Source organism: Gossypium hirsutum, chromosome D05 (assembly GCF_007990345.1).
Source record: "Gossypium hirsutum isolate 1008001.06 chromosome D05, Gossypium_hirsutum_v2.1, whole genome shotgun sequence".
Classification (NCBI taxonomy): Eukaryota; Viridiplantae; Streptophyta; class Magnoliopsida; order Malvales; family Malvaceae; genus Gossypium; species Gossypium hirsutum.
Window position 1 is genome coordinate 44,944,155 of NC_053441.1, and position 14,088 is coordinate 44,958,242.

General features: G+C 35.5%; 1 protein-coding gene and 1 non-coding gene across 2 annotated transcripts; both read left to right on the forward strand.

Moving 5' to 3' along the window:
• The first annotated feature begins 5,768 nt into the window (after window positions 1-5,768).
• Window positions 5,769-5,875, forward strand: LOC121218076 (small nucleolar RNA R71). Its single transcript, XR_005914341.1, has one exon. It is a non-coding gene; the product is annotated as a small nucleolar RNA R71 (small nucleolar RNA).
• Window positions 5,876-11,937: 6,062 nt separating this feature from the next.
• On the forward strand, window positions 11,938-13,563 carry LOC107890391 (DNA-directed RNA polymerases II, IV and V subunit 11). The gene is made up of 5 exons (XM_016814820.2): window positions 11,938-12,262; window positions 12,339-12,428; window positions 12,548-12,626; window positions 12,722-12,817; window positions 13,234-13,563. The coding sequence occupies exons 1-5, from the start codon at window positions 12,210-12,212 to the stop codon at window positions 13,276-13,278; spliced, it is 363 nt and encodes a 120-aa protein (XP_016670309.1). The 5' UTR covers window positions 11,938-12,209; the 3' UTR covers window positions 13,279-13,563.
• Window positions 13,564-14,088: the final 525 nt, after the last annotated feature.

Consider the following 14,088-nt stretch of genomic DNA (forward strand, 5'->3'; position numbering starts at 1 on the left):
ATCTTCAAGAATCAATAGATGCATCCAGAGAAAGGTTTCACATTGAAAGAAAGCAACTATATTTGTTTTATGGCGCGTATTTGTCAGGTTGCTGAAACTCTCAATTGGGAGTTGTTTTGTGAGAAGCGACCTAGTGTGGATGAGGAGTTAGTACGCGAATTCTATGTGAATTTAACCTCAAGCAAGTTGACAGAAGTTCCAGTCGCAGAATGAAGGTACCAATAACTTCAAACGTTATTAATGAGTTCTTTGAATTGCCTGATTTCAAAAACGACGAATATTCCTCCTTCATGAGCAATATAGAGTCTGAAAATTTGCAAGAAATTCTCGAGGAACTTACAGTTCCAGGTTCTAAGTGGACTATGCCAAAGCAAGGAATCCACACTTGTCGAAGGGAATATTTGACACCACTCGCAAAGGTATGGTTCTACTTCATCCGATTTAGCCTTATGCCTAGCTCACATGGGACTACAATCTCATTAGAGCGAATAGTCTTATTATACTCGATTTTAACTGGGAAGACCATTGATGTGGGAAAAATCATCTTGAGGGAAATGTAGAATTGTGACGTTAGACGTTCACATTCTGGCCCAGCTTACTTTCCCTTTACGATAACAATTCTGTGATTGAAAGCTAAAATTCTTGCAAATGTAAAGAATACAGAAAATAGCCAAGGCACAATCACAGATTGAGACCTTTATCGAATAGCTGGAGACTTTGTTCTACAGCAACGAGTTGAAGAAAGTGAGGATCCCAAAAAAGAAGAAGAAGAAGATCCTACAGAGATCGAGCCAGTGCAATCGGCTGAAGTCCCTAGTAAGGTGGACATAATGCATAATGCAACATATGCAGTGGCAGCAAAAAGCTTACTGGAAATACTCAAAAATAAGGGATGACTCGATGAGAAGTGCTCTTACTAAAATTTACAGTGACCCATTTATTTTTGTGCCTGAGTTTCCAGATTACATATTTGAACCATGGAACCTATTACCGAAAAAGGAGCGAAGCGATTCATGCAAAGACAATAATGATGGAGCAAAAGATGTGTCGTATTCGGAAGGATATACAAATAAATAAACGGGGGATCTCGACTTTATTTTATTTATGTTCTTAGGTTATTTTAGGATAAAGTTAATTAGGAATTTTTGCATAATAAAACAAGAGATGGAAATCATTAATAAAATTGAACAAGTCGCGAAGTATAAAGTGTGACAATAGATATATACACGTCTAGGATTAGATTTGGAAATAGCTTGGTACTTAAGCAGTCAAATTGACTTACCTCCTCTTTTCTAGAATCCTACCTGGTGTATAGTATCTATTCAAAGAAGAACCAAAGCTTGAAGCTTTTCCTATGGTGGTTCGGTGAAGAACAAAACAAATTGGGGAAGAAAACTATCATTTTTTTCTTTATTTTATTAACCTTTTATTTATTTTATTAATAAAATAACATATAAAACTTTAGAATTAAAAGAAATTAAAGCATCCAACCATCCCATTCTCTTTAGGATGGCTAATTTACACAATAAGGCCACCTAATTATAATTCTTTACTCAATTAACACCTTTAAACTAATAGCGATTGACTTTTTTGACTTTTACGATTTAGGGAAAAACCAATCTGTATGCTATAGTGTCGATTCTTTCAACAACCTCATATGGCTCGATAAATCTCAAACTCAGCTTCCCTTTTTAGCCAAAACGTAGTACTTTCTTCCACGAAGAAACTTTTAGAAATACTCAATCGCCAACAACATATTATATATCTTTTCTTTTCAGGTTCGTGTTTGATTTCTGGCAATTAGATGCAACTTTCAAACAATCTTGAATAATTGGAACTTTGTATTCAGTTTCTCAGATCAAATCAACTCCCACAATTTTGGATTCACTCAATTCCAACCAATACAATGGTGTTTTACACTTTCTTCCGTAAAGAGCTTCAAACAGTTTCATTTTTATACTAGATTGATAGCTGTTATTATAATCGAATTCAACTAACGGTAGATACTTTTCCCAGCTACCTTCAAACTCGAGTATACAACACCTAATCATATCTTCCAAAATTTGTGTCACTCGTTCTAATTATCGGTCCATCTGAGGATGAAATGCTGTGCTAAAATTGAGTTTAGTGCCTAAAGCCTCATGAAGTTTGCTCCAAAATCTCAATATAAATCTGGGATCACGATCATAAATAATAGATATCAAAAATCCGTGTAATCTCACAATCTCAAACATATATAATTTCGCTAATCTCTCAAGTGAAAAATCTATTTTGGCTGGAATAAAGTGTGGCGATTTAGTCAGTCTGTCAACAACCACCCAGATCGAATCTTTATTTTTTGGAGTTACAGGTAAACCAGATACGAAATCCATCATGACACGCTCTAAGTTCCACACCAAAATCATAATAGGTTGTAGTAAACCTGACGATACCTGATGCTCTACTTTTACCTGTTGACTAATTAAACATTTAGCTACGAACTCACTAATTTCACATTTCATACCCGGCCACTAGTAAATTTGTTTCAAATCATAGTACATCTTCGTGCTACTAGGATGAATAGAATACGTACTGCTATGTGCTTCAGATAGAAATCTCTTTTCAAACCTAAATCATTCGGAACACAAATCCTATCATGATAATGTAACATACCATCATCATCAATATTGTACTCAGAACTCAAATTATTCAGAACCAGTTGTTGTTTCAATTTCAACTTCGGATCATCATTTTGTAAGTCCTGAATTTATTGTAGAAACAGGGGTTTAGTTCTCAACTCAACCAGTACAGAACCATCTTCATTCAAAGTTAAATGAGCATTTAACGCTTGAAGTACAAACAATGACAACTTTCGACTGAGTGCATTTGCAACCACATTAGCCTTTCCTAGATGATAATCAATAACCAAATCATAATATTTCAGTAGCTCTGACCAACGTCTCTGTCTCAAATTTAGTTCTTTCTGAGTCATCAAATACTTTAAAATTTTGTGATCTGTAAACACGTGACATTTCTCACCGTATAAATAATGTCACCAAATCTTCAAACCGAATACAATCATGGCCAGCTCGAGATCATAAGTAAGATAATTCCTTTCATGTGGCTTTAACTGCCGAAAGTATAAGCTACAACTTTCCCTGCCTGCATCAGCACACAACCCAAACTGTTGAGAGACGCATCACTATAAACAACATATGCTACCCCAGACTCAGGTTGAGTCAACATTGGAGCTTCTGTCAACATGTTTTTCAGCTGATCAAAACTTTGTTGGCACTTATCGAACCAAACAAACTAGACATTTTTCTATATTAGTCTGGTCATCGGTGAAGCAATAATCGAATTTTTTAACAAAACAACGGTAGTAACTTGCTAAACCTAGGAAACTTTGTAATTCAAAAATATTCTTTGGAGTTTTCCAATTTGTCACAGTAGAAACATTACTCGAATCAACTCAAATCCCGTCAAATAATACTATGTGACCCAAAAATCCAACCTCGCGAAGCCAGAATTCACATTTACTAAACTTTGCATACAATTGTATTTCTCTCAAATTCTGTAATACGATTTGTAAGTGTTGGGCATGCTTGAATTCTGTCTTGGAATAAATCAATAAATCATCGATAAACACAACCACAAATCTATCCAGATAAGGATAAAAGACCTGATTCATTAAATCCATAAAAGCAACAGGGGCATTAGTCAAACCAAATGGCATTACCAAAAACTTATAATGACCGTAACGAGTTCTGAAAGTAGTCTTTAACACATCATAGTCTTTAACCCACAACTAATAATACCCAGATCTGAGATCTATCTTCAAGAACACTGTGGCACCTTTTAATTGGTCAAAACAATCGTAGATACATGGCAAGGGGTATTTATTTTTTATCGTGACTTTGTTCAACGATTTGTAGTCTATACACAATCATCTCAAAGAGCCGTCTTTCTTCTTCACAAACAACACAGGTGCACCGCAAGGAGATACACTCAGTTGAATAAACCCTCTGTCTAACAACTCTTGCAACTCTGCTTTCAACTCTTTTAATTCAGCTGGAGCTATGCGATACAGTGATATCGATATCGATGCAGTTCTCTCATTCTATAGAAACTAAGGTTTCTAGCTCCTCCATTACTGAACATTCCCCCATCAGATTAGGAAATTTTATAGCTTTAAGAACATTAAACATTACCGATCATCGTAAACTCTCGTTATGAGTTCTCCTTTTTACACATCAATCAATGTTCTTACCATGGCTAGGAAAGGTTTCCCTAAGATGATGTCACTTATCTACTTCAAAATCTAAGACAATGAAATCAGCAGGAAAAATGAATTTATCGACTCTTACCAAAACATTCTCGATCTTTCCTTTGAGGTATGTTAAAGATCGACCTGCTAGTTGAAGTGTCATAGTAGTGGGTCTTACTTCGCCTATTCCTATCAGTTTGAAAATAAACTTGGGCATCAACTTGATACTCACTCCTAAGTCACAGAAAGCTTTACCACAGTAAGATTCTCCAATATTACACGGTATAGTAAAGCTTCCAGGTTCTTTCAATTTCAGAGGAAACTTGTTCTATAAGAACATACTACACTCCTTATTTAAAGCGACAGTCTCATATTCACTAAATCTTTTCTTCTTAGACAGGAAGTCTTTCATGAACTTCACATAATTGGGCATTTTCTCTAAAGCCTCCACCAATGGGATGTTGATGTGAAGTTGCTTTAGAACATCCAAAAATTTCTTGAATTGTACCTCCTGTTTCTACTTATTTAGCTAGAACTTTTGAGGATATGGAGGTGATAGAACTTTGGGTTGGATTAGACAACTTCTCTAAGGAGATAAATCTACATCTAAAGAAGATGTTAGTTTTTTTAGAATTCACTAGTTTAGGTTTTACCTTATTAGACTTTGTAAGTTCTGGTTCAGCTGGTGTAGGAATTTCAACTGTTAGTTGACTTCCCTCATTTTCAATGGGTTCATCTTCATTCACAACCTCCTTCAGTTCCAAAGTCTTACCACTTTGTAAGGCAACTACTTTGCAATGTTCCTTACCGAAATTTCTTTGATTTTCTGTATCACTTGATAAGGCTCCTTACAGTTGGTTACGAAGCTCTGTAGCTAACTGGCCTATTTGGTTTTCCAAATTTTTTAGTGTTGCTGCATGGATTTGGATTAAAACATCATTCTTTGCCATGTACGCCTTTAACAAGTTCTCATAATTGTTGGATGACTCAACTTCTTGTGGTTTTGGACCTTATTGATTGAATCCTTGGGACTGGTTGGGTTTATACTGCATGTAACTGTTGTTCAGTTCATTTTCTTGGTTACTCCAAGAAAAGTTTGGATAGTTTCGCCATGAAGGATTGTAGAAGTTGGACTGTGGTTTGTGTCCACTTCTATTTTAGTGTTAATTCCTTACATAATAAACCGACTTGGGATTTGATGGAAAGTTCTCAAAAGAATGACCATCCCCACAATATATGCCAAAACAATATCAAATCATTAACAATAAACTATTTCAACATTGAAGATACCTCAGCTGAGAGTGATATATGTGCATCCACTTCGTGCACTCTGACTACTCGTCTTCCTGAAGTTGCTCGATTTGTTGGCCATTAATAGTTGTTACTAGCGATCCTCTCATTGATCTCGTAAGCCTCATTATAAGACTTAGACAAAATCGCACCATTCACAGAAGCATCTACCATCAACCTTGTGTGTGCATTAAGACCATTATAAAATGTCTCCAACTGGATGCAGTGTGGAATCTCATGATGAGGGTACTTATGAAGTAATTCTTTGAATCTCTCCCATGCCTCGTACAAAGATTTATCATCCAATTGTTGAAAAGTGGTTATTTCATTTCGTAACATAACATTTTTGCTAGGTGGGAAATACTTAACTGAAAATCTTTCTACTAATTCTTGCCATGTAGATATTGAACTTGGTGGCAACAAATTAAGCCATGCTTGTGTTTGATCTCGCAATGAGTATGGAAACAACTTCAAACTTAATGAGTCTTCAGTCACACCGGCTATCTTAAACGAATCGCTCACCTCCATGAATTATCGAATGTGAAGTTGAGGATCTTTCATGGGCAATCCACTAAACAGACCCACCGTTTGGAGAATTTGAAACATTACTAGTTTCAATTCAAATTACGATGCCTCAATCTCCAATCTCCTAATTCTCGAATTTAATTCATTGAAGAGTGGCACAGCATACTGTCTTATGGCACGATCTCTATCATCAATAATAAGGATTAGATTGTGCACATGATTGGCTCCATTTCCTTGTCCATCATTTTGATTTCCAAGGACCATCTCGGCTTGTCTTTGAGCTTACCTTTCACGTCTTCTTTGTTTAAATGTTTGCTTGATCTCAGGGTCTATAGGTAATAAATCGATAATTCGATCTATGCTCATAAACACCTAAAAATAAATCACAAAAAATAAAGAATAAAGAATAATTTGTAAGGTTAGAAGTTAGATAAAAATGAAATAACAACCAAATTGAAAAGAATAATTTCACAAAAATGATTAAGGCAACAGTCCCCGAAAACAATGCCAAAAATTTGTAATGCTTGGTTTGTGCAAATGTACACAGTCGTTATCAAGTAATAAGTAAGTAAAAGAGTTATCGTCTCCACAGGGGTTGTGTATGTTAATCAATATATTGCAAAATTAAAGTTAATAATTTGATAATAAAAATACAATATCTTGAGTGATGGGTGATTAACTAAATTACATTATCTAGATGCAAGATTAATCCCTAATGCAATTTAAACTAAATGCGAAGTATGAAATGAAATGTATGAATGAATTTAGCAAAAACACAAACTTCAACAATCAATAACATGAATAGGCTAGGATAATTACGTCATTCAACTTAGCTTATTTTTATCATGCTTCACAGTGTTCGAAAATTATTCCATAGCAACTCGATCTTTCATGAGTTTGGAAACCAAATTAAGTCCTTTCAAAATCTTTTTCTTAGTAAAATATGCATTTTAGTGATCATACTAAACTAATGGTTTCTTAGGATTCATGTAAAGTAACATGGATGGTTTAGGTTTGAAACAATTTAATCACATAAACCAAAAAAACTATGCAAGATAATAGAGCTCGTTAAAGTTATTATGAACCTTTACTTAATTTAGTGAGGTTAGGATCTAAATTAAGCATGCACATTTCAATTATTGTGTCCACTAGCCATCGTCTGGTTTGGATCTCTCAACTAATTCTAATGCATCCAATCACGTATGAATGAAATACATACTTGAGTTTCATTGAAAACATGATCGATTGAGGCACAAACACTATAGACATGATTTAAACAAACTTCATTAAATAAATGCAATCATCCTAGCTAAACAAAATTCAGCTACCATTGTTGATGACAAGATAAAAAAGTACATTGTAAACATGGTTAAAATAAAAATAACAAAGTAAAGGAAGAATAAACTTTATCGAATCAGTAGTCTCGTAAACTCTGATTGAAGATGTTTTCCTCCAGTCCTTGCGTTGCTCCTTTTCTAATGGCTCATCAAGGTGGTCGACCAAGAGATAATCTTATCAAGGTTTTTGGCTAAGAAATAAAATATGAGATGCTATCGTGGTAATGAAGAGAGGAAATAAGAGAATGGAATAATGTTATGAAATGAGATATGTGGAGAATGAGGGATGTAGGGATAAGGGATGATTGAAATGGAGAATGAGTGGGGATATTTATACTTGAAGTGGATGGTAGAGTTTACTAAAAATAGAGATTGGAATCCCTCTATTTTCTCTATTGCTTGGTCGAGCACATTTTGTTGAAGAAGGTGGATGATGGTTTATTTATTTGAGTATAGAATCATGTTAAATTTAAGCATGGGTTAGATGGTTTCAAGGACTATCTTTGTGTGTTGATTTCCAATGAATCTCCAAATGTGGGGACCTCTAGTAAATATCCCAAAACAGATTTTTGGGTAGCCAACATGCTTGTGCCAAATTTGGGCTTAACTCCCCCTTTTGGACTGTTCTGTGACCCATTAAATAATCAGACTTGTCCACCATGTAGCATCATTTTAACTAGGTCAAAATAACACCTTGTTGACCCGTTTAGCATGGTTTTGTTGTCCAACATAGAAAATAAATAGCTCATGTTCATGAAACTTTATAATAAGCTCTTTATTAAATTAACTTCATGGTCCCATTGCACAATTAAATATAACACATTAATAAATAACATGAAATAATTTTATTTATGCATAAAATTCATGTAATAAGCACAAATTTTCATATTTTATAAATTCATGTCCATTCTGAGGATTAAGACAAAATTCACTAAATTAATTAACAAATACTCAGGATTAGTATTATTTTTAAGTAAAAAGGTGCTAAAAGCTACTAGAAAAAACCTAAATAAATTAGAGTTTACATCAAGTGACATGCATTAATTGATTAAAATTAGTAACCACATGTGAGGAGCGAAACAGATTGTGCTAGATTTTGAGAGATGTAAATTCAGAATATCATGAGAGGGGGCAATCAGGTTGCTCACTTGTTGGCCAAAGAGAGGTTTCGCCAGAAATGTGAAGTTTAGTGGGTGGAGGATGGCTTGATGGTGATTTAGGGACTGGAGGAGAATGAGGGACAGTCCACTTTTCAAGTTAATTGAGGTCTATCAATACAGTGACAAAGGAGGCTAAAAGATTCAGTTATAGCTAGCAGGGTCAGATTGCTTCAGATTGGAGCGATTCAATGCCAGTTTTGGGTATCAGAAGTGGTATATGGCATTTAGTGTGGGTTGTGAGGGGAAAGAAAGGTTTTTTAGTTCTTGTTTATTTAAATGATTAAGGGTCACGATTGTTTTTGTTCTCTAACAAATTTTTAGTAATAAATGCATGTCAATTTACAGTAAAAAAGTAGTTTATAAGTTTTTCGGGTTAAAAAATTAAGAGTTATTTAATTCCAAGTCCCGTTTTTTCCCCATTTAAGTTCTTCACTCTACCTATAGCATCATGTAGAACTATTTTGTGGATCACATGTCATCTTGTTTATAAAAAATATTGGCATATTGTTGATGATGAGGTTAGTAAATTCTGCTGAGACATACTGAATGATGGGTTGCCTATGTCTAATATAACTGACACCAACATTGTACTTATACCAAAGTAGGTTAGCCTTTGTAATATGACTTATTTTCGGCTAATTAGCTTATGTAATGTTCTATTTAAAATTATTTCTAAAACCATTGTAAATAGACTGCAACTGATTATGCCCCATTGTATAAATGAGGCACGGAGTGCTTTTATGCCAGGAAGGTTTATAGCAGATAATGTTGTGGTGGCTTTTGAGCTGCTGCACTCTTTCAAGAAGAGAGGTGGTCGAGGGGGCTAATTTGTACTGAAGCTTGACATGAGCAAGACTTATGATCATGTTTAATGACACTTGGTAGAGGAGATTATTTGAAGATAGGTTTTGCAGTAGAATGAGTCATTTCCTTCTTTTTTCTTTTTTGTAGTGAGGGTTTATCGTTATTACTGCGATTTACGCGTTGAGACGGTTTGGTGAAAGGGGTCAAGGCATCTTGATCAGGGTCGATGGTGTCCCATTTATTTATTTATTTTGATGATAGCTTGATTTTTTGAGAGGCAACATCAGTCGGGGCGGAGAATATGAATAATATTTTAAAAGAGTATGAGGAACATTCGGGGCAAATGGTGAATTTTAATAAATCCCTTATTTGCTTTAGCTCGAACGTTGATGAGGAAACTCATAAGATGATGGTAGGGACATTACGACTACAAAGCTTGGTGGATCTAAAGAAATATTTGGAGATACTAATTGTAGTAGGACTAAACAAGAAGATGGTCTTTCAAAGTACAAAATATCAGATTAGAGAAAGGATTATTGGTTGGTGTAACCGATGTTTATCACTAGGTGGGAAAACGATTTTTATTAAGTCAATTTGCAGGCTATTCCTACATATATAATGTCATGTTTTTAATTATCGAGCTCGTTTTGCAATGAATTTGAATTGATTATGTGCAGATATTGGTGGTAGAAATCTCAATCGCAGCGTAGTATTCATTGGTGTTCTTAGGGGGACCTCTATGAATTAAAGGAGGTGAGGGGCATGGGATTGCACAATCTAGAAAAATTTAACATATCGCTTTTGGCCAAGCAAGGATAGCAATTAGTGTGTAAACTGTATTCGTTGGTGGCACAAGTACTAAAAGCAAAATACTATGAGAATAACGATTTCTTAGAAGATGAGTTAAGGAGTCAACCTTCAATAGTATGGAGGAGTATATGGGTGGTGAAGGGACTTCTGATGAAAGGATGTAGTTGATTGGTCCGCGATGGAAGTTAAATTTTAGTGTAGAATATACCTTGGCTGCCAAACGATAGACCCTACAAAGTGAGTTCACCCCGGGTTAATAGAATAGTAAAGGTGGCAGATTTAATTGATGAACAGAGTCGGACATGGAAGGAAGATATGGTGTTATCAATGTTTGATTACCAGAAGGAAAGGAGAATCCTCAGTATACAACTGGTGCTACCAGGAGTTACGAACGGATTGATATGGTGTTCGGAAAGCTCTAGTGAGTACACAGTACAAAGTGGGTACAAGATCTTGCTTAAGGGATTTCCCGATACTGAGAAGGATAATTATAGTTCAATCCATCAAGAAACTAAGAGTATATATAAACAATTATGGCAGATCGAATGACCAGAAAAATGAAAATTATAGTATAGAAATTTATAAATAATTTTGTGCCTACGAATTCCAATATGTATCAAAGAAGAATATAGACGAATGCAATTTGCCCCAGATATGGTGAGGACTCTGAAACCAATATACATGCAAGCTGTGATTGTCCACTTGTTCTATAGGTTTGGTAGGAACTTGGAATTAATTGGAGGGTGAATCAAATAGAGGACTCTATGGCTAATTAGGTTCAACGGTTATTTTCTGGGAGTAGTAACCAGCAAAAATTAATAGTCATAATTGCAATCTGAGCAATTTGGCTTTCGAGAAATAAACTACTACATGAAGGAAAACAGCAATCTGAGACTGAAATTGTTACCTTCATTTTGGGGTCTGTCCGTGAGTTAGAACTGTTGATTGGGGAATGAATTGAATAAGCGACAGAGGAGATGGTGGTGTGGTGGTCTCCCTCAGAGCATTTTGATGCAAGTTTTTACAAAGAGTTGGAGGCAGCGAGTACGTCAATTTTCATTAGCAATAACACTAGTCTAATAATGGGAGTAGCTTGCCTATGGAATAGATATGTATCGAATGTGTTGGTAGTAGAGGCATTGGTTGGTACCTAGGCTCTTAGATTTACACAGAAGTTGGGATTTTAGGCAGTGGAGGTTGAGGGGGATTCTTTGGTGGTTATAATGAAGCTCCGAGTGACATGCATTGATTGATCAAAATTAGTAACCACATATGGGGAGCGAGGGGTAATCGGGTTTCTCACTTGTTGGCCAAAGAGGGGTTTCACTAGAAATGTGATGTTTAGTGGGTGGAGGATGGCTTGACAATGATTTAGGGACTAGTGGAGGAGGAGGGACAGTCCACTCTTCAAGTCAATTGAGGTCCATCAATATGGTGACAGAGGAGACTAAAAGATTCGATTATAGCTAGCAGGGTTAGATTGCTTTAGATTGGAGCGATTCAATGCCGGTTTTGGGTATCAAAAGCGGTATATGGCATTTGGTGTGGGTTGTGAGGGGAAAGAAAGGTTGTTTAATTCTTGTTTATTTAGATGATCGAGGGTCACGATTATTTTTGTTGTCTAACAACTTTTTAGTAATAAATGCATGCCAATTTACAATAAAAAATTATTTTATAAGTTTTTCTGGTTAAAAAAATTAAGAGTTATTTAATTCCAAGTCCCTCTTTTTTCACCATTTAAGTTCTTCACTCTACCTATAACGTTGCGTGGAACTATTTTTGTTGATCACAAGTCATCTTGTTTTAGAAGTTAATACTGTTAAACCAAGGTACCATAATGATAGACAAGATAAAAATTCAGGTATCAAATTGGATAAATTAAAAATAGAGATACCACATTGAAAGGTTTGTTAAAGTAGAAGGATGAATTCTCATTATCCCTACTATTATAGGCATAGATAAATTATGATGGATGTTGGTAATATTTATATTTGATAAAGCCGGCGCCGAGGTTGCAGAGGAGAAGACGGTAAAGCCATGAACGCCCCCGACCGCTACGAGAGATTCGTCGTCCCTGAGGGGACTAAAAAGTAGGCTGTTTAATCCCTTCATCTCTTTCCCTAATTCCTCTCATATCTGTTACATATTCGTTGGTTGAAATTTTAGGGTTTCTTACGAGAGAGACACCAAGATCATAAATGCGGCGACCTTCACCATCGAGAGAGAAGACCACACTATTGGCAACATCCTTCGAATGTACGCAGCATACTATCTTCTTCCTTTCAAGTTTCCTCTCTTTTTTTGCTTATTTTGCTGGATTAACCTCCTAATTATTTTTTCTTTCCCCCTTATTGTTAACGTTGATAAACAATCAGGCAATTGCACAGAGATGAGAATGTTTTGTTTGCTGGCTACAAGCTTCCTCACCCTCTGCAGTACAAAATCCTTGTTAGGGTTAGTCTTTTCTTTGTTGGATAGGACTAAATGCTATTAATCTTTGGATTTATCCGGTTCCAGTTGGGTTTAACCAATTTGATGCAATTTCTTAGATCCACACGACCAGTCAGTCTTCTCCAATGCAAGCATATAATCAGGCTATCAATGACCTGGATAAGGAACTTGATCATCTGAAGAATGCATTTGAGGTGTTACATTTGTCTTTTTTTCTTCATAGCTTATTTAAATTTAATTTAGATTGGGGAAATTGCAGTCACAAAGCTTGATATAATCTAATATGGGATTTCTTGAAGAAATCCCGTGCTTGTAGCTCTGCCTCTCCAATTGACGATTTCTGATGAGTGTCATTTCCCATTGTAGACTAGTCTTCACTGCTTCTATGTAGCTCTACACATAAATTGAACCTGTGGCAAACTAGGATTATAATTCTTTCTGTCAGACGCCCACACACGCAGAAGCTTTCACATATCTAACAATTTATTTAAACAGTCAAAAAATATTTATTTAATATATTAAAGTTAAAAATCATTCTCTGTTTTGATAGTCTTGGTGGGTGTCTGTATATTGAACTTCATCCTCACACTTGTTATATTTCAATTTGTAGGTTGAGGTAGAAAAACATTCAAGGGGACTTTTAATGCCTGTTTGAGGAGCTGTTACCTTTCCGGTGCCTTTTTGGTCTGACTTTAAAAAGAAAAGAACCGATATCTTTGAGACATTTTTCTTGTTTTTACTGATGTGATTCGGTAAAAGCTGTAATGCTTGTTATTGAGGCTTCTGTAAGGATATACTGTTCTGAAGTCTGTCTCAAAGCTGTTCAAGAAACAAACCTTCTGCGTTTCTGTATTATGTTTTTCTACCAAGCTGACAGTCTGGTAAATGTTACTTATCTGCTATATAATTGTGCATTTGCCTGTGGTATTTGATAGTTAAATGGTGCAGTATTTCATACTACCTGCGCATTTGTTTTGTTTTGTTTTTACATATATCATGGTTCTGTTATGGAATGTATGTCTTTTGTAGTGGGTAGCATTTCCATAAAAAATAATGTTTACGCTGTTAAAGGAGTTGTGAAATGGTCTGAATGTAGTTTAGTTGCTAAACTGTGGCATACTTATATCAAGGATGTTTTAAACTTCTGGACCGTGGCCAATGTTGTTTCGAACTAGCAACTAAACTGCAACGAGCACTGTTTAGTTGTATGAAAATTATGATCTGGCCTGTCTACCAAAATATCAGTGACTCAGTCATCATTCATTCTAAAGACACAACATTCTCAAGGATTCGACTTTAGCTTCTGCTCATTTATCTTTGGAGCACCTTCTCAGCCTCCCTTTTGAACACACTGGCAATGTTATGCATTTCTTCAAACTTCAGATGAATGGATCTCAAGAGTTGAGAGAATTATTGACTTGAATTTGCAGAAATGCGTTTTGCAGAATGGATGTGAATGGATCTA